The sequence below is a fragment of the Sceloporus undulatus genome, chromosome 1 (genome assembly GCF_019175285.1).
Source record: "Sceloporus undulatus isolate JIND9_A2432 ecotype Alabama chromosome 1, SceUnd_v1.1, whole genome shotgun sequence".
In the NCBI taxonomy this organism is placed as follows: domain Eukaryota; kingdom Metazoa; phylum Chordata; class Lepidosauria; order Squamata; family Phrynosomatidae; genus Sceloporus; species Sceloporus undulatus.
Window position 1 is genome coordinate 230132683 of NC_056522.1, and position 27214 is coordinate 230159896.

Below are 27214 nucleotides of genomic sequence, written 5' to 3' on the forward strand. Positions count from 1 at the left end.
TGTATATGAGTTAAAGTACTTACATTGACCTGTGTATGTCAACCCTCGATTTTTGGGTCAATTTTTTGACTCAAATTTCTAGACTTGTACATGAATATATACAGTATTTCAGATTATGCCTGCAATACCATCTTAAATTCTATTTTAAATTATATGTATAGATTTGGACAGGGAATGCAATGGATCAAAAACCTTTTACTACTGTGCCCCAATGGAACAGAAGACATGAATGCAATTTTTACTGCAGCAACAGCAGCAAGTCATATTTTCAAACAGTTCCATATCTTAAAGTAGAAAATAAACGGAGCAGTCTTATGACTCCAAATCTACATTGGTAATTTAAAATAAAGTTAACAAATGAAAAAAAAATGAAATGTTACTATAAAATAAAATATATCAATATATTGCAGGTATTGATAGTATTCATATGTCAGAAATATTTATCTCTGTCTATCTGAATGTTCCTGGTGTTTCTTGAGCTGAAGACAGGACAGGTTGATTTGGAAAGTGCGAGGAATTCAGCTGATTCTTACTATGGACACTCCCTGATCTACACTGCTTGGTGGTCTGCTTCAACCTTCAGGGTCAGTAATCTGTGGATAAGTCTCTCTGGCACAATCATGGCACCAGGAGCTCACCATGGTGGGTGAGAAGGAGAGGCACAATAAATTGTTCTTGACATTCTGCTGCCTCACTTTGCCCAAAGTGGAGGCCAACCCTAGCTTTTCAAGCAAATTGCTTGGAGCTAGCTTTGTTTCTGGCTAACATACAGTTTAATGCTGAGGCCATCACTTCATAGAAAGTAACATTTACTTAGCTTTGATCAGTGTAGCACTCGTGATAAAGTGTATGTGACAGTGGAGAGTCTGTGGATAGTACTTTTGTTACCTCTTTCCCCACCCATCTTAGTCCTAGCAGATATGAAAAATGATTACACAGTCATGGCTGTAATATTTCCAAGACCATGACACATAATATCAAACCACAAGCTGTATTGTAAAGCCCCTGTTAGAAATATAGGCAGATAAATATTTTATGAAGCATTTCCATTAAAGTTTTGCTCTGAAAAATTGCTAATAATAATAACAATTACAATGATTATTATCACCATATAGCTCACAAACAAAAAATTAGGGGGAAAATAACAATGAATTTAATCCTTTTCTCCTAAAATTGCATGCATATCAATCAAATTCTTCAACTTCCTTCCCTTCACACATTGTACACATCCCATTATGAAACACACACATTCACATCTGAAGTCCAGATTACATTATTTCAAACACTGTCTTTATTAAAGCTACTGCAGCTGTACCATATGTCTTTTAATAAACATTTATGGTTGAGAAGATTCAGTGGCAATGCAACACAGACTGAACTAAAGATTTTAAATTCTGGGCAAGCATATAGGGAAGAAGTCATTCCTTCCAGCAGCCCAGCACCAAGCCAATAATAATAATAATAATAATAATAATAATAATAATAATAATAATAATAATAATAATAATAATAATAATAATAATAATAATTTATATGCCGCCCAATCATATTATTATTATACCCTTTAGGACTTTGTATGTTAAAAGCAGTCAGTGTCTTCAATTGAGCTCAGAAGCAAATTGAAAAATGGTATAGAAAGCTCTGTCTGTAGCTTCCAAACAATTTCTGAAGCTTGTGATGCATGCATTAATGCTCTCTAACTGAGAGTAAATTCCAGTGTGAACCATCCTAGCAAAATCTTCTTTCGCTAGGAAAGAATACATTTGAAAAATCAGCAAAAAGGTGTGGCAACGCACTCTTGGCTATAGTAGCCACATGGCAAAGCCAGTCCAAGTACTCCCAAGCTGTAAGTCTGATCACCCCATCCAAAGTGCAACCCCATCCAGAACAGGTTGAAATCACAATCCTAGGGCATCTTTCCTGTTGACCATCACTTCTGTCTTATTTAGATTCAGCCTCAAATTTCTGACCCATATGTAATCCCTTACAGCACTCAAAGAATGATTCAGGACCTCCCTATCTTCCCTAGTACCAGTTGCAAAAGAGGGAAAAATCCAGATTTCATCAATCCACTGGTGAGAAACCAAACACAAAACTTCAGATGGTCTCTCCAGCAGCTTTACCTTGAAGTTAAAAAGCACTGAGGACATTACTGAGATTTGCAGAACTTTAGAGAGTAATGACCATAATGCTGAAAAATAGTTCCCCAGAACTGCCTTCTGGGACCATTTAGCCAAATGGACCAGAACTACCACCAAAAGAGCCCCTAATCCCATATGTGACATATGTTTCAAAAGGATACCACATTTGACTATACTAACCACAACTGAGAAGTCTAGCTGAATCAACAACAGCAAAATAGGAAAAGTGTTAATGAAAGCCTTGTAGTTGAAAGAAAGCCTATAAATTCTTTCCTTAGAATACAAAATAATGAACTAAAACTCTACTTATGTCATTTTATAAAAAGACACTGGTGCAAAAAATGGCACATTCATTTTAATGTGCATTAGAATACATTTCTGTATGTGTGTTAGGAGATAAAGATATATACAGTATATATAGGCATGGACATTGTTACCTGCAAAGCCACATGTGTGAGAACATTCTGACCAGGCTGACCACTCAGAAAGTTGGCAGTTTACTACACATTCTACATGGCAGTCAATAATAACTTTTTCGGGTTTCTCCAAATTTAGCTACAAAAAAAAATAAATAGATAGAGTAAGTCACTTGTCATTGATAGCCAAACTGAAGTAAAAAGGAAAGAAAAGGAACTTGAAATGTAACACCCAGGGGGCATCTCTTAATACTGTCACATTCACCTCTAGTTTATCCAACTTCAAGTTGGGGCATATTTTAGCTTTCAGCAGGGCACCACTCTTTTTCTTTCTTTTTAATTAAGGTAACTAGCTAAAGTATATTTATGTATGCCCTCCTGCCTGTGTGTATTCTGCTTCAATTTGGTGGCAGTCACAATGTAGAAACACTCTAAACTTTCTTACTCAGAAGACTCCTTGAGTTCAGTGAGACTGCAACAGGAAAATGACTAACAGCAGGGGAGTATGATAGAATGGTGGGTGGCATCAACGTGACCGATAAGGAGACACACTTGAGAAAGTCATTTGCAAGTGAGTGTTGCAGGATATGAGAACCAGAGGAGTAAGAAGAGGCTTACAGATATTAGAGAGAGAAAGGAAGGATTACAGTGAGGCTGTGGGATAGGACTGCTTTAAGAGGAGATTCAGTTACATTAAGGTTAAGTTATCAGTTAATATGATCATTTGCTGTTTCAAGTCAAATGATGGTTTGCTCTAGGATAGCCTATCAAACTTCACATGTTTGATTTAACTACACAAACAAGTATGTAACAGGCTTGCTGCATTCCTTTTCATGGTCTGTAAGTGTCTTCTATTAAAGGGAGGGGTTTAGGGCTGGACACAGTGATTCAGACTCAGCAAATAGATTGGGAGACTTGCCTAGTGGCTTCTATGGGACAGGGTCTTGTAGAGAAGAAGCAGGAAGAAAGTAGATTTAAATATGTTGGTAGATAACTACACTATCTTCAAGAATTTCTAACTTCTTATTCCTGAACAGTAGCAGCAACATTATCATGGCCTAAAAGATATTGCTGAAATGAAGAAAGCTTTGGACAGCCAGGAGAGGGTTATGATACAAGGGTTGTGAAAAGTGATCAGTTTGGATGTTGTTCAGGAAAAAAAATCTTGGACTCAGGATCCTTTCATTCTAAATGTACTCCTTTCACATTCATCTCAGATAGATGGATTTCAGGGTTGCAGTGTTTTCAAATGAGACAAGAAAAAAACTTTGAAAGCCAGTCCCTTGTGATGCAATTTTTTAAACACATATTAACAAACATATATATTGACAGAGGGCCCACATGAAACCTCACCTGCTCACAATAGTTCTTATTCACAGCTTTCCCATCACTACGTACACAGCTCAGAAGACGATTCCTAATTCCTTGTCCACAAGTTGCATTTTCATTTAATTGGCATGTGCTCCAGTCTAGAGATACATTACAACTGCATTTAGTTTTGCCAGCCACTGCTGAAAGAGTCTTTTAATTTTTAAAATATTGAAACTATCTTTGTCGGGTATGGTCATATGAAAGGCAAGTAGAGATTATTTAAGAAAAACAAGCAACCAAACGATCATAGATAGGCTTAGATGGTCAAGTCTTTGTTTCAGTAGCTCATAAATGCCACAGTCTCTTTGAGCATGATGACAACTGTCCAGCACTGATAAAATGTATCATTTAAAAACAGTCCATTTTTTTCAAGTCCCACACTGCTCTCCTGGGTAACAACATTAGAAACATTTTCTCTATCAAAGCAAAGCTTGTCACATTTTCCAACTGAAAAGTGAGCCATGTTCCATTAAAAATATAAAAATAAAGTGCTTTAAAACCGTTAATGTGGTCTTCAATCCAGCATATACAGTCTAAACAAGCTGATGATTTCATGTATCATTCTGTAAAAGCAATGTTCAAAATGACCACAAACCACAAGCAAATGTAAGTCTTTTCAGTCTTCAAGGTGTAAGTACAATGGTTATCCACATAGAGGTCCCCCTCCCCATGGACTTTAAAAATCTTCAGTTGTATAGATTTGTGTGTTTCCCTATTACAGTAGTTAACAGAAACAAGAATGTAAAAAAGAAAGTCTAGGTCACTACAAAGACAGGCTGTAATCATAGCATTAGTAATGCTTCCCTCCTTGGTTAAACATCATCTTTTGGATAAGAAGGAAAGCACAATTTTTGATGGGAATGTAGTGAAGGGTAAAGAAGATCTCATTACTTCTTTATCTGTACTATGATCCAGATTATGGTTTACAAAGGCACATATACAAATGTGAATGCCGATTAAATGTACTTTAGGCACATGTAATTAGCAATAAGCACTAGGGAGTGCAAAGGGATTTACTTCTAAATAAATATGCAGTGGCCTATAAGGAGATATTAAATGAAAATACAAATCCTGCCTGTTGAACACACAGAACATAATTTAAAATAGGTAAGCACTTTTAAATGCAGGCCAGCTTGTAAAAAATTTGCTGATTAAATGTTTGCCTTGTTATTTCTCTATTTTACAGTTCTTTACATTGTTCAGAATGCTTTGGTTTTCTCAGCCTCCAAACAACTAACATAAAGAACTAAACAACATTAGGAAGTTAATTTACCTTCATGGTTGAAAGATAAGGACTTGGAATAAGCCACCTAGCAATCTTCAAAGCTATATGAGCATTTGAATCATGTCTCTAGTACCTATGGCTATCACTATCCGTTCTAATATCCCACGTCTTTACCTCTTCAGTATGGTGAAGGGTGCTTACCTGTTAAATTGTAGTGATAATGAAAGCAATTTTGGTTCAGAACACAAGGTCGCATTTGTGAACTTTCAGGGCAGGTCTTGGATTTTAAAGGAGATCGCAACACATGCCGAGTCCGTGTTTGCATGATGTTGGGGTCACATGGCTAGGAAAATAAGAGACAAAGATGTGAAAACATATTAACAGACATGTGTTTGGAATGGGTTAGGACTGATGGGTTAATTGAGTTATTAACCTTTCAGGCTAAATCGTCCTCATTGAAATACATTGAATAATCATGTCATGTTGTGTCATGTCATGTCATGTCCTTCACATTAACTTGAAAGCAATATAAAGGTACTTTCTGTGTGTACAGGTAAGAAACCACCGATATGGTCAAGGGATTCTTTATGGTAGTTGCTACAGCAACAGCTAATGAGCCAAACCATTGTTTCCTTTAAAAACAGTTCAGCTCATTAGTTTTAGAGCTGCAGAAGGTAAAACCAAAAAAGAAAGCTATGATCATGGCTCACAATTTCTATCTATGTTCCACTCCAGTTCCATTCTGGCAACTTTTTGGGAGACTGAGTTCAGGTTCCATTGGTCTCCAATACTGTAAAAACAGAATCCATTCTTCCATTGTATACACCCAGTGTTTCTTCATACCATAATTAAGAAGTATAATTAAGTGTCTGTCAGGGCCCAAACCTCTAGCCTAGCCATCACTTTGAACATTTGATTGTTTTAGAAGGTGTCATTTACATGGTGTAAAAGATATATTAAACGACACCTAAAACAATCAAATGGTAAATATTCCAAATAATGATTTTTCTCTAGGAGATGAATTAAGAGAGTAAAATCGAGAATTGTAAATATCACATGCCAAAGACAAGAAGGCTGGCAGACTGGAAATGTCTGATTGTCTGTGATCTTGTCTATATGAAAATCAACATGTTTCTTAAACTGATATGGGGAAGTGTTTTGTAAGCAGGGTGGTGGTACTCAGGCTTAACCAGGCTATCACGAGATGTGGAAAATAGATTGGACTCATTGATACTTCCATTTCAAAAAGCAACTTGAATGAAAATGACAAATAAGTTCTGATCTGTTTTGGTCCTACTACCAAGTGAAGGTGAGACCCATGTATGAGATGAAGATCACAGAATCATAGTTAGAAGAGATCAAAAGGCCCATCCAGTCCAACCCCCTGCCATGCACGAATACACAGTTAAAGTACTTCCAACAGATGGCCATCCAACCTCTGTTTAAAAATCTCCAAAGAAGGAGACTTTGCCACTCTCCGAGGCAGCATATTCCACTGTAGAACAACTCTTTCTGTCAAGATATTCTTCCTAATATTTAGGTGGAAGATGAAGGCTAGGACCCTGGACAGGGACAACATGTTTATTCAAAACTCATTTGTTAGCAGTCAGCACAATGGCTAGCTATTATTCAGCTGAAGAAGGCAAAAGTAGTTACAGGAGAAACCCTGAGTAACTGCCAGGGGTTTTTCATTTCAGCTAGGGAGTGAAGACCAATGAATAAAGTCTGTTACTCTGGGTCCTGCTGGTACCATTTGATGCAGTCATTGGCTTCTTCTTGGATTTTAGAGTTCCAGGATACCAATGTGTGTGTGTGTGTGAAGTTTCTCAGGGTAGAAGACCAATAGGGTTGGTCACTTACTTGGGAAGGATCAGGGAGAATATCAGCCTCTTGTTAGAGCCATTAAGGACTCCATAGCCCTGGTAGAATCCAATGCTGCTCTTTACCTTGAATCAAAGTTCAATCATTCATATGGAAAAGATATAAATACAATCAGCCCTTCTTATACACAGATTTTTTATACATGGATTCAAGCATCCGCGGTTTGAAAATGTTCAAAAAAAGTAGAAATTTCAAATATCAAACCTTGATTTTCCATTTTTATAAGGGACACCATTTTGCTATGTCATTATATTTAATGGGACTTGAACATCCACAGACTTTATTATCCACAGGGGCTCTTGGAACCAAACCCCAGCTTATGACAAGGATGCACTGTACCAGCAATTTATCTCATCTTAGCCAGAGTAAGACACACAGAAGTTTTTCACATCAGGCTGGATTCACTTGCTTCAGTTTCTTTCCAGATTCTACACAATGGGCTGGAACAGATGGCCCAGAAGGAGTGGCTGGAGTTTGCTCTGGCTGTGATCAGGCCAAGACCATACTGACTGCATGGCCCACTCCCAAAGTGGACTGCGAAGTGGGCTGCTGCTGCAGTCCCAAACCATAGCCACCAGGAGTCAGATTTAATCCGCTCCTTTTTGATAATGATGATGATAATAATAATAATAATAATGAAGATTTATTTCTAGCCCGCCCAATCACAAAGAATCTGGGCGGGTTACAACAGTAAAATGCATCAAGTTACAATAAAGTTAAAAAAAAAATCAAACCCTAGACCTACCCCCCCACCATTCTCAGTACTAAAACAGAATTAAACAATAATAGTATAAAAACATTAAAAACATCAAGGACATTAAACAAAAAAATAAGCAGAAAGATAGGCAGGGAAGAATAGACAGATGAGGGGACAAATATCTCTATATCTGGGGAGGGTAACTAAGTTGGAAAGGCCTGCCAGAAGAGATCCATCTTGAGTGCTTTCTTAAAAGGTATCAGAGTGGAAATGGTCAAAAGTCAGGGTGATCTGGTCCAAAGGAATGGATCATGGCACCAGAGCAGCTTCTGGACAATTTGGGGGCATGAGTCATTTGATCACCACACCCCCAAAGTGTCTGGAAGCTGCCTTTCTCTGTGCATTTTGGGCCTATATTAATAAAACTGTAATGGATACCAAACCCTAATGTACCCTCCCAAGAAAAGATATAATGAACTAGTTTAGACCATCATATATTGTACCATTGTCCTCTATTGAGGTTCAAATCTGAACCATCTATTTAGTTAAACCTCACTAGACACAGTAAACGTGAAACTTTGCACTGAAAATCTACTTGCCCTCCTACATTTTCTAAAACAAATGCCCCAAAAGAGATGGAGATGACAACATTCACCTTTGCTGACATATTAGTAGAATAATAAAAATTGTCATGTTCCCGGATGATGTATTTTCTAGGCACAGTAAAACACCTTGATTGATTGAGAAAGACTCATTGGCTGGAGTGAAACAAGATGAGAACTTCAACATATCCCTGTCCTAGTCTAGGGCACACCTCTGATCAGCAGCCAAGTCAATAAGCAGCAACCTCACTTATTTAATAGCTTCAGATGCTCATAAAGGACAATTATGTCAGCATATACTTGTATGTGTCTTAACCTACTATACTTCATTCTGATGCAAGTGACACTGGGGCTAATGGGGTTACTTAACTGATTAAGAGTTGCAGAGTTATGCCATAAGAGAGTAGCAAATTCTAGAGCATTTGATGTCAATAGCAGCACTGTTATTGATTCCAAGTGAAGTGAAATGAGACAAGCAATAAAACAGAATGGTAAAAAACCCTGCTTTATGGGTCTAAATACTGAAATAAGCACATTAAAAGTTCAGTTAAATATAGTTGATTGTATCTAATTGATGGGAGCAAGTTTACAGCAGCTTAGCTGGGGGAAGATGAGGGAACAAAGGATTAAAGAAAATGCCAGGGGCTAGGTCAAGAACTGTGCCACCTCTCCTTTCTTATTTTTATAAATATTGAGGATATTTCTCTCCCACTCTCCAGTAACGTCCTTCCATAAATCACAGTGAGGGCTCTATTTTTTCCCCATTTAAAAGCTCATTAACTACAGAGACAACCGTTCAAAAAAGGCTTTTTCTTTTGCCTTGCAGCTGTCATTGAAGGCAGAACTTGAGTGAGAGAGAGAGAGAGAGAGAAAGAAAGAAAGAAAGGGAGGGAGGGGACTCATTCCTTCCTCCTAAATATTGAAAGGAAGACTTGAGCTATTATAGCTTGGAAACTCAAATTTGTGGTGGCTTAGCCTGATACGAGTCTGGCAGTGGTCCAGCTGACTGCAATGCAGCTGTTTCTGGCCCCAATTACAATGTCAGACAGAAATTAGAGTCTGATCCCCAAACAGTTTTAATTTTGGATACCTGCCAGGGGACACTCACCCCACTTCCTAGCTCTGACGTCATAGTGAGTTTGAGTTTGGTAAATGTTTAGTTGGAGCTCCCTAGCATTTTGTGGTATGATTTCATATAGTAAATAACTTTAATGGATGCTCTGCTGCTGGCTGGGGAATGGTCACCCCAACATCAAAGATCAGCCATTACTCTTAATTACCTGCAAACTAATCCTGTTGCAAAGTGTTTACAAATCGTTTATTATTTTTGTGCAATTAATTTGAGCATTTGTCCTTGAAGGCTACAATAATAGCATACATGATTTGCCAGGAAAAATCAAGAAGAAGCCTCTTGAGATATGCTCCCAATGAGTACTCAACTGCGTTGCTTTTTTTGTTGTTGTTAAAACCAATCAATGTGCTGAAGAAACATGAGAAGGATTGTCTTTAAATGACCACTTTTGCTACCTTAATAAAAACAAGATTTTAAATAGTTTTGTAAGAGGAGTGTCACCTCTGATCAATGCTATTTTCCTTTTCTGTATCACAGTAGCTTATTACATAACCAGACTCAAAAATCACTTTAAAGATGGGTCAGGCAGCTACAAGTTTGAATAGAAAGTAGGTAAAGCAATCAAAATCCTGTTCTTAGAGCTACATCTACACTGTAGAATTAATGCATTCTGACGCCACTTTAACTGTCATGGCTCAGTGCTATGGAATTCTGAGATTTGTAGTTTTGTGATATATTTAGCCATCTCTGTCAGAGAACTCTGGTGCCACAACAAACTACAAATCCCAGGGTTCCATAAGATGGTGCTATGACAGTTAAAGCAGTGTCAAACTGCATTAATTCTGCAGTGTGGCATCAGCCTACATCCAAGCAGATGCTGCTGCCTGAAGTTTATGGCTTTGCCTTTGCCTGCTAGCCAAATATAATGAGATGATAAAACATGTTCTGATCTATACATACCTTCTTCTCAAAGAGAAGCAAAACATTAGGTCTCTACTTAGAGTTTCAGGTAGAATACCTCAACATTCAAGAATAAGCTGGAGAGAAAAACAACTTCAAGTCATCAATAAGATGCATGAGAAAGTGAAGAATAATTTTGAACATTGTCTATTTCAGTGCTAGCTCAAACATATATTTTAATATTCATTTGGATCATCTGCTTAAACAGACAGTGGGTAATATTTATACTGCAGTTTGAGAAAAAAAGATTTGGACTTTGAAAATAACTCATTTAAAAGTGCTCTGTTTAACACCTGAGGCTACCAGTAGCATGCTCAACAGCTTTGCCTATTGCCATTTCTTTACATACTTGTAGAAGGAAAACTGATGATATCCCAGTTGAACTGCTACAGTGCCTACAGACAAATGCAACTTTAGTGCTAACTGAAATATGCCAACAAATATGAAAAACAAAGTGGTGGTCAACAGACTGAAATGCTCAATATACATACCAATCCACAGGAAAGGAAATACAAAAGACTGCAGCAACTATATGACAATAGCATTAATCTCACATGTAAGCAAAATAATGCTCAAAATTTTGCAGCACAGACTCCAACCATACATGGAGAGAGAAATCCTTGTTTAACTTATATGCTGAAAACATAATCAGAAAAGCAGAATTAGAATCAGAAAAAGGAGGAGTGAAGATAGGAGGAAGCAACATTAACAACCTAAGATATGCAGACGACACAATAATATTAGAAGAAGACATTCAGAAATTGAAACAATTAATAAGGAAGGTCAAAGATGAATGTGCAAAGGTAGGTCTGATGCTGAACATAAAGAAAACAAAAATAATGACAAAAGAAGCAATACACAAATTCAATATAGACAACAAGGAAATTGAAATAGTTAAAGAATTCCCATAAGATCAAACATTGACCAGAATGGAGACTGCAGTCAAGAAATAAGAAGACTAGAAATGGTAAGGATAGCTATGAAAGAACTGGAAAAGATACTGAAGAGCAAAAACATGCAACTGAGCACTAAAGTCAGAATTGTTCAGGCCATTGTATTTCCAATTACCATGTACAAATGTGAGAGCTGGATAGTGAAGGAAGCAGACAGAGAGAAAATCAACTCATTTGAAATGTGGTGCTGGAGAAGAGTACTTAGGATACCATGGACAGCCAAGTATACAAACAAATGGGTTCTTGAACAGATCAGACCAGGACTCTCCTTGGACGCAAAGATGACCAAGTTGAGACTATCGTATTTTGGCAACATAATGAGAAGGCACAGATCACTAGAAAAAAACAATAATGCTAGGAAAGGTGGAAGCTGGAAGAAAGAGAGGAAAACCACAAACCAGATGGATCAACTTAATCAGGGGGGTTGTGGGCAAGGGCTTGCAGAATCTGGGCATCCCTGTGCCCCGGAGAACCTATCACAAGCACTTCCGTTTTCTCTGGATTCAGTCTGAGTCTGTTTTCCCACATCCAGCCCATTACTGACTCCAGACAGGCATCTAGAGGAGAGATGCCATCCCTGGTCACTGCATCAGTCGGAGACACAGAGAAACATATTTGGGTGTCATCAGCGTACTGATAACACCATGCCCCGTGTCTCCGGATGATCTCTCTCAGCGGTTTCATGTAAATGTTAAATAGCATAGGGGACAGAATGGCTCCTTGAGGGACACCAGATGTAAGGGCCCTCTTATTGGAGCGCACGTCCCCCCAGCTGCCACCATCTGGAATCTACCCAAGAGGTAGGAACGGGAACCACTGGAGCGCAGTGCCCCCAATGCCCAACTCTCTCAGGCGTTCCAAAAGGATACCATGGTCCAATGGTATCGAAAGCCGCTGAGATGTCCAAGAGCACTAACAGGACACGCTACCCCTGTCCATGCCCAGACGGAGATCATCGACCAAGGCATCATGGCGTCTCAACTCCATAGCCCGCCAGAAGCCAGTTTGAAATGGGTCTAGAAAATCGGTATCATCCAGACCGATTGAAGCCGAATGGCAACCGTCCTCTCGAACCTTCCCTAGAAAAGGCAGCAGCGAGATAGGCCGAAATTTGTTATGAATCAGGGGGCTAGGGAGGCTTTTTATCAGCGGTTTTACAATGGCCAATATTAAGCTGGCTGGAAAGCGCCCTTCCCTAAAGGATAAGTTAATTATGCAACGTAACATATTAGTTACGGTCACACCCCCACTGAGCTGCTAGCCAAGGAGGACAGGAGCGAGAGAGCAGGTGTTTCCTAACACTTCTAAGGATCTTGTCCACTTCCTCGGTACTCACAGACTCAAACTGATCCAGTACAACAGAGTCCACGGAAGTCTCCGGAGACCTCTATTCTGGATCCTGTAGAATACTGGCGTCGAGATCAGCCCTATCCGAGAGGTTTTATCCACGAAGAAGTTGTTAAATTTGTCGCAGCAGGCTTTGGATGGTTCCAGAATAGATTCAGGGAGCGGGTAGCTGAGTAAGCTCCCTCACACCCTGAACAGCTCTGCCGGCGCAACTCCGCGGATGCGATATGCCGCAGAAAAAACGAGTTCTTTGCTGCGCTTATCGCCACACTCCTAGGCCTCCAAAAGAGAGTCTAGGAGTGCCTTGTCGGCTAAGTCCTGATGTCTCCTCCGCCATTTGCGCTCTAGTCGTTGCACAACCGCCTCCTTGCCCGGAGATCTTCTGTGTACCAGGGCTGTTTTTGAAGCAGGCCTGAGAGGAACTTGGGAGCGATACTGTGTATAGCCCTGGAGAGATCAGTGTCCCAAGGTTTCAGGGCATCAACAGAATCGCCGTCAGTACCAACCATATACCCCTCAGGGCTTCTTGGAACCTTTTGGGTTCCATCAGCCTTCGAAGGGTGGACCATTCTAGTAGGTCCACCACCCCCAGGGGGGGGCGGAGCTGGTGTGGATGCCTTGATTTTAGCCTCACGGAAATGCTCCGCCCTGAAAAGGCGCGATATATTGGTTACATCCCTCTGGAGTCTCCATGTCCGTGCAAAAGACCATATCGAGCGTATTACTGGCGAATGCGTAGGCCCGAGACCAATTGAGATAGGCCCATGGCAGTCATGGTAGCCGTGAACTCCCGAGCCGCACCAGTAGGACTATGGGCTGTGCTTCGAAGGGATGTTGAGGTCCCCCAGACAGAAGCCTAGGGGACTCCAACACCAGCTCCAGACCAGCTGTGTCAGCTCGCCAGGGTTCTGTAGCGTCGGGGGTGGGCCGGTATACCAACAGAAATCCCTAAACTATCTCTGGCCTTCAGGGTCAGGTAAATACACACTCGATATGGATAGTTTGCCGGACATGGTTCCTGGTTTAAGGAAAGGGGTGTTTCTTATGGATCAAGGCAACCCCCCCCCCCCCCCCCACCTAACCTGGTCTGGTCCTAACTGAGTACCCGGCAGGGAGGGCCTGAGCCCACACAGCTTCGCTTGCAGGCCCAAGCCAGGTCTCAGTGATGCAAGCCAGGTCACAGCTCTGATCTTCCAAGAGATCGTATTATTGGGTCTGTTTTTTTACGGACCTGGCATTGCACAGGCAGAAATAGGTTTGTGGTATGGTTGGGCTGACCCTCAGATCTCTTTGTGTTAGGAGTGGATGGAAGGAAGAGATAGATATTAAGCATCGATCTCACCTTCCCTTCCGAACTAACTCACTCTCCTCAAATTTCAGTGCTAAAAAGTCTTGTGAGGATTCGGCATTCATCAACAAATTTAACAGACTCAGCACAGAATACATATACTGCGACAAACACAGGAACCTTTGGCTTACAACAGTTTGACATAGGGATGACAATTCCTATAGTAATTCCACCTCTTTTTGATGACAATGTTTAATAGTATGAAAATGAGTATCTTGCTCAAGGATTATTGAGTTTTTTCTGCCCACTTCAATAACTACCATTGATATCATTTAACCTAGAAGATGGTAATATTTATTACAGGAAAGGTAGGATTCATACATTGAGTTCTGCAGGAAGATTGTTGCATACCTATGGTGAAAAATGATGTTTATAGTGGCTTTAAAAGGATTACTGCATCTCTGTGATGAAAAGTGATCTTTATACTGGCTCAGAATTGATAGGTGGCTAAGTAATTAAGGAGTGATTGTTAAAAATGTTAACAAATAGTTAACAATTATTAGGAGCATTTCCTGGTTCTTGTGGTCCCTTCCAACTCTAAGATTCTGTGATTCTGTGAAAACCTCCATGAGAGTTCTCCAACTAGTCCTTCATAAGGCCCTCATAACTGTAGGCTACAAAGGTTGTAACATGCTTACCGGCCCTGTAATTTATTGAAATGCTTGCATATGGCACTTGGAACATGATGTTTAACAAGCTATTCATAATGAAATGTGCAACTCGAGGCTTGCACTGCAGAAAATGCTTCTGCAGGGAAGGGATTTGACCAGTTTTAACTGCGTAATGAACCATTCATAACAATCTGCATGCAGATGTGAACACTCTCTAACAATTTAATAAGCTATTTACAACATAAGCGGTGCTTTAAAAAAATGTAGCTTCACACAATTAATCCATAATGGTTTCCTGAACTCTCCCAAACCTCCCTCCTCCCTAAGCTGTTAATCACCAGCAAAAATAACATTCACCCAAAGAACAGAAAGGTTTGTGAATATTTACTCCTCTATTGAAGAGTTTTCCATGTTAATATATAACAATGTGCTAATATGTATGCGTTGGGGACTGGGGCTAGGAATACTTTTAAATCATAATGAAAACATGTTTCTCCTTAATGGTTTCCAGAGGACATGCGAAGGTTCTAATGCACACTTGATGATCTTCACAAGTGGAGACCACCCGAGTGTGGAGTGCTATGGTGGATTGTGTGGAACATACTGCTTGCACTGAAACCCTCTGGGCATTTGTATACCATCAATTTTATCTACCGAGCATCAGACAGTCAATCTGATACATACATATAGACATACATAACATACATACATGGATTTGCATTTGCATTTGGAAGGTGGCTAGATTAAAATCCTTTTGGCTCTATGTTTGTTTGTTTTTAAAAATGTATTCTTCTTTAACAGTATAATGAAATTATTTATTTGTCAGAGGCACTGTCTGATAAAAACTGGGGAACAGATCACATTACATCAAAGGTGGAGAAAAGGTGGCCACATAAATATTAGGAGGAACTTCCTGACAGTAAGAGCTGTTTGACAGTGAAACACACTCCCTTGGAAAATGGTGGAATCTCCTTCTTTGGAGGTCTTTAAACAGTGGCTGGATGGCCATCTGTCAGAGGTACTTTGATTGTGAATTCCCATATGGCAGGAGGTTGGACTGCATGGCCCTTGTGGTCTCTTTGAACTCTATGATTCAATGTTTCTATGATTTCTACTCCAAACATTACAGTTTCTTAGTTTAGACTGGGTTTAGAACCCCAGAGTCAAACCAAACACCCTCCAACTCCAAAATCAAAATTCAGGGTGGCCATCCAGGATTTCTGCTTTTAGTTGTTTTGTTTTTTGTTTGTTTTTGCAAACTTTGGCCATTTCTAAAACTGTTGAGGTCTGCAAAGGGGTAGGGGGATTGACTGGCAAATTTGGCCTCCATGCCTGCTAAGGTTGTCCACCCATTCATTAGAGAAATCTTATTTCATACCACTTTTGTTAGGTCATGACCCCAATGCTGGGAGCCTTGAATGGCTCTTCTTTCCAAGAAAAGGAGAGTGTCTTTGGGGGCTCACAGGAACCAACAATTGTGACTATGATAACTGAAAAGGAAAAAGGAACAGAGGTTTCTTGGGAAATGTTTTCAAGGACATTTTCACAGCCGCAGGAGTTTACCGCATACCATGCAGCTGCGGACAAGTCTACATAGGGACCACCAAACACAGTGTGCAAACAAGAATCAAGGAACACGAGAGGCACTGCAGACTGGGCCAGCCAGAAAAATCAGCAGTAGCACAACATGTTACAAACCATCCTGGACATAAAATGTTGTTTGAAAACACTGAAATTCTGGACCATGCCAACAACTACCATGTCAGGATGCACAGGGAAGCCATTGAAAACCACAAACACCTGGACAATTTCAACAGGAAAGAGAAAACCCTGAAAGTGTGGTGGCTTGATGAAGCTTCAAAAGGGGGGAATGTGGTGGAAATTCCTTGTTGAAATAAAAAAGCTATAGAAAGATGGAGTCACCTTTGTCAGCCAGAGAGATGGTTTTTGAAATAAAGGCTTGGAGTTTGGAAAAACTAGAGCAAAGGAATAATGAGTGCATCTTGACCTGGATGGAAGCTGGCACCAGTAAAAAAGACATAACATAAACTACTGAGATAAGGACATTCAGAAGCAAGGTTAAGAGGAAAACTACTGAATTCCTATAGGAGGGGGTAAGGAGTGATGATGCAGTTTTAATGTATGCATGTATTTCTGTTCTGATTGTAAGAATTCTATATGTTTAAATTGTAATTAGCCAATCAGGTGTATTGAAGAAGCTTCTTTGTCTTGAATAATATAAAAAGAGCCATTTTGTCTTGTTTGGGGTCTCAGCTTTTTGGAACTTGAATTCCACTGAATTCATTGTTTTCCTTTGTTGACAATTGGAAATAAACTTATGGATTTTCAATTACTAGGTCCTCTTGCGAATTCCTTGCTCTGCCAATCCTAGATTTTTAAGTTTCCTGAAATTTCTGTTACAAAAGTAAACAAGATTTGGTTTCCAGTCCTGAAAAACAGCAAGCTGAAGACTCAACAAATGCAAATGAGAAATGGGTCAGGGGCTTCCCAGAAGACAATGAGCACTAATCAAGCAGACATTAATCCTCCTTTGCATATCCTCCCACCTTGAGGCCTGCCATTAACAACAAAACAATATACATGCACATCACTCCTCCTTTCCCAGGGTGACACAGAGTGTGTGTGTGTATATATCTATATATGTATCTCCAACTCTTTTCCAGGCAAGCATTCTCTGAACATGCCAGCCACAGATGCTGGCAAAACGTCAGGAAGAAAACTCTTCTAGAACATGGCCACATAGCCTGAAAACCCCAGAAAAAAACTAAGATGAGAATGTTTATCACATTTGTAGGCACAGTGAAATAAATGGGATTTGTGAAACACAACTGGTATAGATCTCATTGATTTTGTAGGTGAGTCAAGGAAAAAACATTCTGTGTCTTGTTTTTGCTTTCAACATCATCCATAACATGTCAGCAGCATGGATCTTATTTATGAGATATAAACGTATTTGATATTCATAGCTGCTACAGAAGTGTGGCTCATCTACAAGAAGCAGTAGGAAACTTTCATTCATTCTGTTCCTTCTGCTAGAAATTTGCATAATTAAATGAACTAGTAGCAAACCCTGTTGAATTAGCTACAGTAAATCTTAACAGTTGATGCAAAGACAGAGGCCACGCAGATCTGGTAGTGAGGGTTATCAACTGTTATAAGCAAGAAAGCTGACAGCTGATACAATAAATCTGAGATAATTATTTCAGGGACTTGTAGTGTAACTTGCATATTAACATAGCTTAAGAATGCTTTGATGAATTTGATTGAAGTCAATTAATTAAATTTCCAAGACAGATGATTGCAGAGTTCAAAGCATTGCAGGTACTGCCATGTTATATTCAATGTTGTATATTTAGCAAAAGATGATAGCCTTTCAGCTGCCTGTGCAGAAGTACCAAATCAAATGATGATGTGTGAACACACTGTCGTAACTAAAACAAATATGAAATCTCTGTGCTTCCATTTAATTTGCCCATGTTTATTGAAACAGAGAAGACATACATTCACTCCTAACAACAGTTTTCAAACTAGTCCAACGTCAGAAATAAAAAAGACTGAATATTTGACTAGATTATAATATAAACCATAACAATGTTATCCTAACAGGAGCAGACTTAGGGTTTAACTCGATGGCACTTTGATCATAATGGAAATTGCAGTCAAGAAATCAGAAGAAAACTGGGAATGAGATGGGCAGCTATGAAAAAATTAGGCAAGATCCTGAAGTATAAAGATATACAACTGAGCACTAAAGTCAGAATTGTCCCAGCCACTTTATTCCACATCATCATGTATGGGTGTGAAAGCTGGACAGTGAAGAAAGTGGATAGGAAGAAAATTAATTAATTTGAGATGTGGTGATAGAGAAGAATGCTGAGGATACCATGGATGGCCAAAAAGTTGAACAAATGGGTCCTAGAACAGACCAAGCATGAACTTTCCCTGGAAGCCAAGGCGGGGTACACACCTCCAGAAAGAGGTGCGTCCCCAGTGCCTCTTTTTGCTCCACAGGAGCGCCGTAGCAATCAAATTGCATGGTGCTCCTGCACAGCAAAAAAGTGTTTAGCACACAAAGACAAAATCCAGGGAAAACTAAGTACTCCTGTGTAGATAAGATGGACTGAAGTATATGCTTTTCCCTCTCAGTGAAATCTAGGTAAATCCAAACTACCTTTATGTTTTACATTACAGGTGATATGCAGAAACTGATCTTTTCTATTGGTCAAAATCAGCATGTACAGGAAAACATATGTACAAATCAACAGTAAGAAGCTGATTTACATGTATGGACATAGTTTGAATACCTCATAACTGTATAACACAATATCTTGCAACTGAATGTGGGACTGCTTCTTTTTCAAAGTGTTCTGTCTCAGATGGTGTGGATACTGTTTGCCTTCGTCCATGATGACATATGTAAGGGCTGTATGTCTGTGTGTGCACACTTATGCATGCATTTCCACTTGCATGTGCATTTGCCTCAAGTTTTCTGAGTATGCTTTTTAAATGTTAATTTCACCCATGGTCATTTAGGTTCTATTTTTATGCTGTATTTTTAAAGTATACGGTGGGTTAAAATATAACAATATCAAGAGACAACCTTCCAGATTGCTTTATGGCAATTTTTCATTTTCTTTGACTTTACTCCAGTGCTGCCTGTCCTCTTATCTGTTTGCCCATCTGAATGCTTGGTATAGCCTTTAGTTCTCAGATTTACAGATTGTTTATATAGAAGGCCCTTTTCACACTACAGTGTTATAGCATTAAGATGCCATTTTAACAGTCATGGTTCCATTCAAGAATATCCTGGGATTTGCAATTTAGGGAGGGGAATTTAGAATACTTTGTTATAGAACTCTTGTGCCTTAATGAACTATAACCCCAGGATTCTGTAGGATGCAGCCACGACAGTTAAAATGTTATCAGACTGCTATAATTGTGTAGTGTGAATAGGGCCAAAGCCTTGGTTTTATGTTCTTACCTAGTAATAAAGCAGAAAGAAAAGCTGTGGTCTAATTAACAGACTGAACAGACAGCATCACATAGCAACTCAAAAATTCTGCTGAACTTAACCAGTTCTGCCATTTAATTACTTACACACTTGGAGCATTTCTATCTATAACAGACTTTTCCCCCCAGATGTACATTTGGCTATACTTGCTTCTGTTGCAGTATGCTATACTAAAAATGTTTTCCTCATTTGATTTGTATGATATTGGGCATGTCTACACAGATAGGAAAATACAGTTTACTTTAGGGTTACTTCGATCCACAGCAACCATGGGCATGTCTACATGATCACCACATACACTGAGGTGAATTTAAGAGAACAGTTCACACAGTTATTCTTTTCAAACTCACCCTAGTCTAATAAATTGCAGTATACACATCCACACAGCCATGGCTCCTCCATTTCCTTCTCCCCATATGCATGTGATTCTATGTATTTCTCAACTTCTCTCCCAGCTCCACAACAATGTCACTAAGGAGCATAGTCCACACATGTGCACAAACATTTGGATTTTCAGCTCAAAACCAGGATAAATCCACACATGCTTTCCTCTGGATTAAAGCCCTGAGACAATTACAGTAAAAGGCCTGGATTCAGCTCCAATTGTCCCATACATCATTTGGACAGCTCACTATAGCAGGATACAGACCGCCCCTTTGGGGCGGCCTGAACCTGCCCCTTTCCCTGATGGACCGGGGCCTGAGTGGCCACAGCGGAAGACCTGGAGACCCCAATCAACCACTTTTCCAGCAAAATGCTGCTTCCCCGTGGCCTGGAAAGGGGTGTCCTTGGGTCTTCATGCCCCAGGACATCCCGACAGCGGTGGGGAAAGAGAGAAAGAGGTCGTTCAGCCCCTTTCTCTTCTGTATTGCTGCTGTGGCTGTGTAAAACCTGAGCCAGCAATACACATGGCGAAAGGAGCTCCATTTCGGAGCTCCTTTCAGTCCTGCTGAAAGGGCGCCACAAGTGCCCTGTAGTGGTGCCAGTACGTCACATCCACACTGTTTGTACACGGCGTGGCCATCACGTCAAAATGGTGGCGCCCATGTAGACAGGGTGCCGCCATTTTGATGTATGGCGGACATACTAGGGTTAGGGAGCGTGTGAATGATGCACGCTCCTATCCCTAGAATTGCCACTGCCACACTACATTTTGGTGGTATGTATCCCGCCTATGAGAACTTGGAAACACCATTTTATTTAGCCCACGTAGATGTGCCTATTACGTCCATCAGAAAGTAGGTAAGCCTCATATGTTAATGTCCTTCCCCTTCCACATGATATTGGCACTTTCATAGAATCATAGTTGGAAGAGACCGCAAGGGCCATCCAGTCCAACTCCCTACCATGCAGGAAATCCAAATCAAAGCATTCCCGACAGATGGCCATCTAGCCTCTGCTTAAAGACTTCCAAGGAAGGAGACTCCACTACACTCCGAGGGAGTGTATTCCACTGTCTAACAGCCGTTACTGTCAGGAAATTCTTCCTAATGTTGAGGTGGAATCTCTTTTCTGTAGCTTGCATCAATTGTTCCGGGTCTTGTTCTCTGGAGCAGCAGAAAACAAGCCTGCTCCCTCCTCAATATGACATCCTTTCAAATATTTAAACAGGGCTATCATATCACCTCTTAACCTTCTCTTCTCCAGGCTAAACATCTCCAGCTCTCTGAGTCGTTCCTCATAGGGCATGGTTTCCAGACCTCTCACCATTTTAGTCGCCCTCCTCTGGACACGCTCCAGTTTCTCAATGTGCTTTTTGAATTGTGGTGTCCAGAACTGGACACAATATTCCAGGTGGGGCCTGACCAGAGCAGAATACAGCGGCACTATTACTTCTCTTGATCTGGACACTATACTTTTATTGATGCAGCCTAAAATTGCATTGGCTTTTTTAGCTGCCGCATTGCACTGTTGTTCAACTTGTGGTCTACTTGGACTCCCAGATCCCTTTCACATGTAGTTTCATTCAGCCAGGTGTCCCCCATTCTATATCTCTGCTTTTCATTTTTCCGCCCTAAGTGCAGTACCTTACATTTCTCCGTGTTGAGTTTCATTTTGTTAGCTTTGGCCCAGCTTTCTAGTCTATTCAGGTCATTCTGAATGTTGATCCTGTCCTCTGGAGTATTAGCTATTCCTAATTTGCTGTTACACAACCTATAAATCTGGATAGGTTACCTCAGTAATAACATACCTATAAAGACTGTGGTCAGTATTTCCATGTTTGTACCTGCAGAACTTACTTTTTTACTTTAACATATACTAATCCATGTTTCTGCATTGAATTACTAGAAGTATGTGTATTGTGTGTGCCCTATGATTAAGAAGCTTCTGGTATTTTTTCTTTGTATGGAAAGAAAATACATGCCCTCTCACAATGTAGGAATCTCCTCATCATCTTTATGTAACATTTCTTGTACTGAAAACTTACCACCAGATTCTACCTGATCACTGTATATTCTTCATGGCAACACATATCAAATTCTCAAGTGCTTAAAAAGTTGAATCTTCTCAGCAACAAACATGCTATAGAAGGGAGCCTACATCCATAATCAATACTGTTACCAATCAGAAATGCCTAGATTCTCAGCTCATCCATAGCTTGGACTATGAGGTAACTGGACTACCATATTAATCAAGCAAGGCTGATGAAACAAGTGAAAATTCAGACACAGCTTCATGGCTCTTTTAACACTGGTCTCTCATGAGACATAATGCTCATATGAAAATCACCTTGGTATTGTAGATATTTTCCTGCTTTGGCTTCACATGCTTTCCAACTGACTGCACTGTATCCTTCTCATGAGCATACTGAATCGTTCCAGTCAGAATATTTCAAATTACTTCAGTGGGCCAAGACAAATACTAACAGCATCATGAATTCATGAACATTTGTTAGTTTGTGGTTATACAGTCTCTGCCTGTGTATGACTTATGCACATGGCAATACCAGTTTATGCACTTATATGCACTACTTCTGTCACATCTGCAACATCTTCTGAGCATAATATCTGCAACTGGTTTTATGCCTACTAACCAGTATCATGGGTTTCTCATCATCATATAAAAGCTCAATTCAGTCAGCCCATCTCACATGTTCTGTCCATGTGAGGATCCATAACAAACAGCCCATGTCCAACATCACATGTTGCATAAACCTGCTGCATAAACATCTGCATGGACCATGAAGGTCTTCATTTGACTTAAAATCCCAATTTGCTACACATGAAAATGTTGCATCCTTACAGACATATGCACTTTTAACATGGATGCAAGAAAGGTGGGATATCTCAACATGTTCCAGAGGACTTTTCTGTGCCAAGAAGGAGATGACTTTCTTGTACAAGATAACACATTTCCTGTGCAGAAAACACTGCATCTTGTGCATATGCATTTTCGATGGAAAAAAGCCATGTCTTTCTCTGTGCAGAAAAATGTGGGTTTTGTGCAAGCTTCCCCCACATGTATTTCTGAATAGGAATAAGGTTGTTTCCTGTTGCTCCAGAAACTACAAAGCAATAGATTCAAACTCGAGAAGAGATTCCACCTAAACATTCAGAAGGACTTCCTGACCATAAGAGCTGTTCAGTAGTGGAATACACTGCCTCAAAGTGTGTGGAGTCTCCATCTTTGGATGTTTTTAAACATTGACTGGAAGGCCATCTGTCACATGAAGTGCTTTGTGTCTTCCTGTATGGCAGAGGATTGGAATGGATGGCCTTTCAAATCTGTTCCAACTCTAAAATTCTATGATTCCAGAATAGTTTAGGACTCCTAAATATAGGAGAATACAAATATTCATTTTCTTCAGCAGGAGGAAGACAACTATAGTAAGTATTCATCCTTACATGGAAGGAAAAAATAATGATTTACATATCTGCACTTGGGTAAACCTGCATTGAGGGGTAAAAAAGGAACAGAACTAATTTACCTGTGAACATTGGCTCCAGTGACTCCATGAAGACACAGCACACTCACCAGGACAATAGAGGATACATTTTTGTGTTTCAACAGGAATTTCAAACTGATTACATAGCATGTTGGCTATAGTCTCTTCATCACCCTCTTCAGTGGTGTTTACACATCTGCAGGAGGGAAATATGTAATTGGTTGAGTATTCAATGATGAATAAAAGAGCAGAGAGCAAATAAACCAATATATTACATTTGCTACAGTCTGCTTAACTACATTGTGTATGTTTTGTTACTGGCATTTGTTCAACTAATCCCAATTTTGCTGTTGTTGGAATACAACACCCATTGTCTCCAGCCAGCAAGCTGATGATAAGTGGAACTGCAGTCAAAACATCTGGAGAAGAAAGCCAGGAGTGGTTGCTGCAGTTGGTTGGCAGTAAATGCTTTATCTCTTGACTGTCTATTTATATATGTTTTGTCCAATGTGCCACATTGATCTAGAAATTGGAAAGGCAAGAAACATCACATACCAAATTAATAATACTGAATTTCTGGTATTTAATAAGGCACTAAAGTCTTCTGAGTGAAATCAGAGGTGTGTTTACATCCTTTGAGACAGAATTTCTACCTTGAAGACTAGCATTATTTTCATGTGTCTCTCCCAAAGGGCAGGGCAGACAAACCACTTCCACACATCATATGCACATCCAGAGGCTTTAAATAAATACATGGTGTTAAACAAATGTTAATCTCAGCTAGACTGGACTCACTGAAATAAATGGGATTATCATAAATGGTGATGAACAGGTCCCATTTATTTCAATGGATTTACTCCAGTTCAAACTGGTATTATATTTAGCACATATATGTCTATGGCTGCATCTGCACTGCATAAATAATGCAGTCTGACACAGCTTTAACTGTTATGGCTCAATGCTATGGAATCCTAGGACTTCTGATTTTGTGAGGCATTTAGCCTTCTCTGTTACAGAGCTCTGATATGACACCAAACTACATTTCTCAGAATTCCATAGTATTGACCCATGGCAGTTAAGGTGGTGTCAAATTGCTTTATTTATGCAGTGCAGACAAGGCCTATAGATGCTTTTCTCCTATACTCTTAGAACTCTTTCAGTATTATGAAGACTGACATGAGTCAACGAAGGACTTAATGTTTTCGGGAAAATTGTACAATGTCTTTGACAGTCCCATATCAAGCCCTACTCTTTTCATTTCTACACACCTGATTTTCCTAGTTTGTATTCCACCTCCACAGTGAAGAGAGTTTTGCTCACTGTTGATTTCACATGGAGACCATGGTTCTACTTTCCAGGAATACCGACTGCATTCACTATAACATGGAACTGCCTCATACACCTTGCAGAGAAAACATACAAAATTATACATAACCATCACTGTGAATATTCTTCACAGAAATGCTTTGGCAAGCCAACACAATAAACAATCTAGAACAAATACACACCTTACTCAGAAATACTCAGAAATATGCTGGATTTTATTTACCATTCAGAGAATAGTACAATGTTGAAATTCACTGATTCATTATGGACGGGCAGAAAATGTAATATGCATGCAGGGTTTTTTTTTTTTTTAATAAAAATAACAGCTATTTCCAGCAGCCTAAACAAGAATTCCATTACAATTTCATTTCCTCTGAAGGTTAATGCAACATCCATCAGATACCCCTCCCATAATTATATAACACATTGTACAAGGTATTATTCATGGCACAGCCCAACTGACAAAGAAAATATTTATGTGGGGGGGCATGTTTCACGTGCCCTTAATGCTTAAATTGTAGTGAGGAAATAAAATTGTATGACTTTGAGAGAGTAGTTTCTATTCCCAAGAGACATGAAAAATTGTATTTTATTTTGTATAAATAAAAGAGGCTCTTTTTTTAAAAATGCATCTCTAGGGCAAACAATGAGGCATTCACTAGTACTCTTTTTCCTATATATGGACAAAGAATCCAATATGAATTTTCATATCATATCCAGTTTACCTAAAAAATGTATTTAAAATGCAACATTATATTTGTTTAAGTTTCAGAAAGTGTGGTATGAATTCAAGTTGTTTCTGACTTATTTCGACCCTTAAGTGAACCTATCAAGGGGTTTTCCTTGGCAGAATTTGTCCAGAGGTGGTTTGCTCTTTCTCTGGGGCTGAGAAAGTGTGACTTGCCCAAAGTCACCCAGTGGGTTTTAATAGCCAACTAGGGTCTTTGGAGTCATAGTCAACACTCAAATCATTACACCATACTGGCTCTCTGTGAAAATGTAGTCAGTTTTATTCTGGAAGAATTTCAAAGGAGACAGCTTTCAATATGTTAGCAATTATTAGAATACAAATAATACATTATGATTAACCACGCAGGTAAAGCTGGATTCCAAACACATCCTCAGTGTGCCTCAGTGTAAAACATTGCATTGTTATCTTGATTCAGCACTGTCATCTCCCTGTAATGGACAAGAAATTGCATTCGCTACTTTAAGTTTGTTTTTTTTAAAAAAATAATACAAGGATGGGCATCACAAAGCCCTCCAAATGATTCTGAATTGCACCTCCCAGCATTCCTCACAACTGATCTTGAGAGCCTCGTGCTTCTTTGCTTTAATAGAATACTGTTGCTGGCTTCAATTGAGCTGGTATTCTACACATTACACAGAATCCTCTTGAAAACCAGGAAACAATATGGTGGAACATGGACTTGCAGACAAAGATGCACTGAAACAAGATGGTAAAAGTAGGACAGGCCCTCTGGTATTTCTGAGATGGAAATAGAACCATGCTTCTCATACTCCACCTCTTGACTCTTAGTGAGCCTCACCTCTTTCTCTGTGATGAAGGCTCTACCGACTCTTGCACCACTTTTTCTTTTTTTACTGTGAAATAACTCCTTCAGTTTTCCAGTGATTTTGAAGATTCTTTGCTCCTGGGCTTAAAGTGTATTAGAATAGCAAAACTGCCCAATAAGGAATTATCAACAGCTCCGCATATACCACAGTAAGTGGAATGGAATGCTCTGTCCTGCATAGTGCCTTAGTGTTCATATCTATTTGTTTTTGTCTACATTTTAAGCTGAAAAGATGTATCCACCTCCCAAGAAATTCACTGGAGAGAGGGATTGGACAGTCTGTGCATATGGCAGGATAAAAAAAATCATTTGCTTTTGAAGTCTCCCTATTCGCTTCTCTGAGTGAGTGCCCATGGGCTTGTTTCTGTCTGTATTTGATTTCAATCTTTTCCAAATAGCAGGTGGCAGGGTCCAACTCCAATCTGATTGGCAGCAAGGGCAAAGGGTTAAAGCCCCCTCCTCTTTGCCAGGGCCCCTCTCTGTCTTGTTGGCTCGTTCATTCATTCATTCTTTTAAAAAGAGCTATTGCAGATCAAACTACATGGTAAAAGTCACCTCTAATTTGGAGCTACGTTTAATGACAGCAAGGAGATTAAAGTGATCCTCAGGGCTCTATAAACACAGGTGTCTGAAAGTTTGCAGGCTTCTCTATCAAGTACATCAGCAGAGAGGAGGAAAGATAGAAGGCAGCCTGCCAGCTCCTACCTTGTGAAGGGAATCTAGGGCATTCTTCCTGTTCCTAGTGTCCACCAGATGTGTTGGATGGCAT

General features: G+C 39.7%; 1 protein-coding gene across 1 annotated transcript in view; it reads right to left on the reverse strand.

Annotated features, from left to right (window-relative positions):
• Positions 1 to 27214, reverse strand: part of THSD7B (thrombospondin type 1 domain containing 7B) — a 628673-nt gene that overhangs the window by 34541 nt on the left and 566918 nt on the right. Inside the window, exons 16-20 of the mRNA XM_042446231.1 lie at positions 24811 to 24944; positions 23585 to 23738; positions 5355 to 5496; positions 3911 to 4026; positions 2579 to 2696 (exon numbers count right to left, since the gene is read on the reverse strand). Coding sequence (XP_042302165.1) covers positions 2579 to 2696; positions 3911 to 4026; positions 5355 to 5496; positions 23585 to 23738; positions 24811 to 24944 — 664 coding nt within the window. The remainder of the gene's footprint in view (positions 1 to 2578; positions 2697 to 3910; positions 4027 to 5354; positions 5497 to 23584; positions 23739 to 24810; positions 24945 to 27214) is intronic.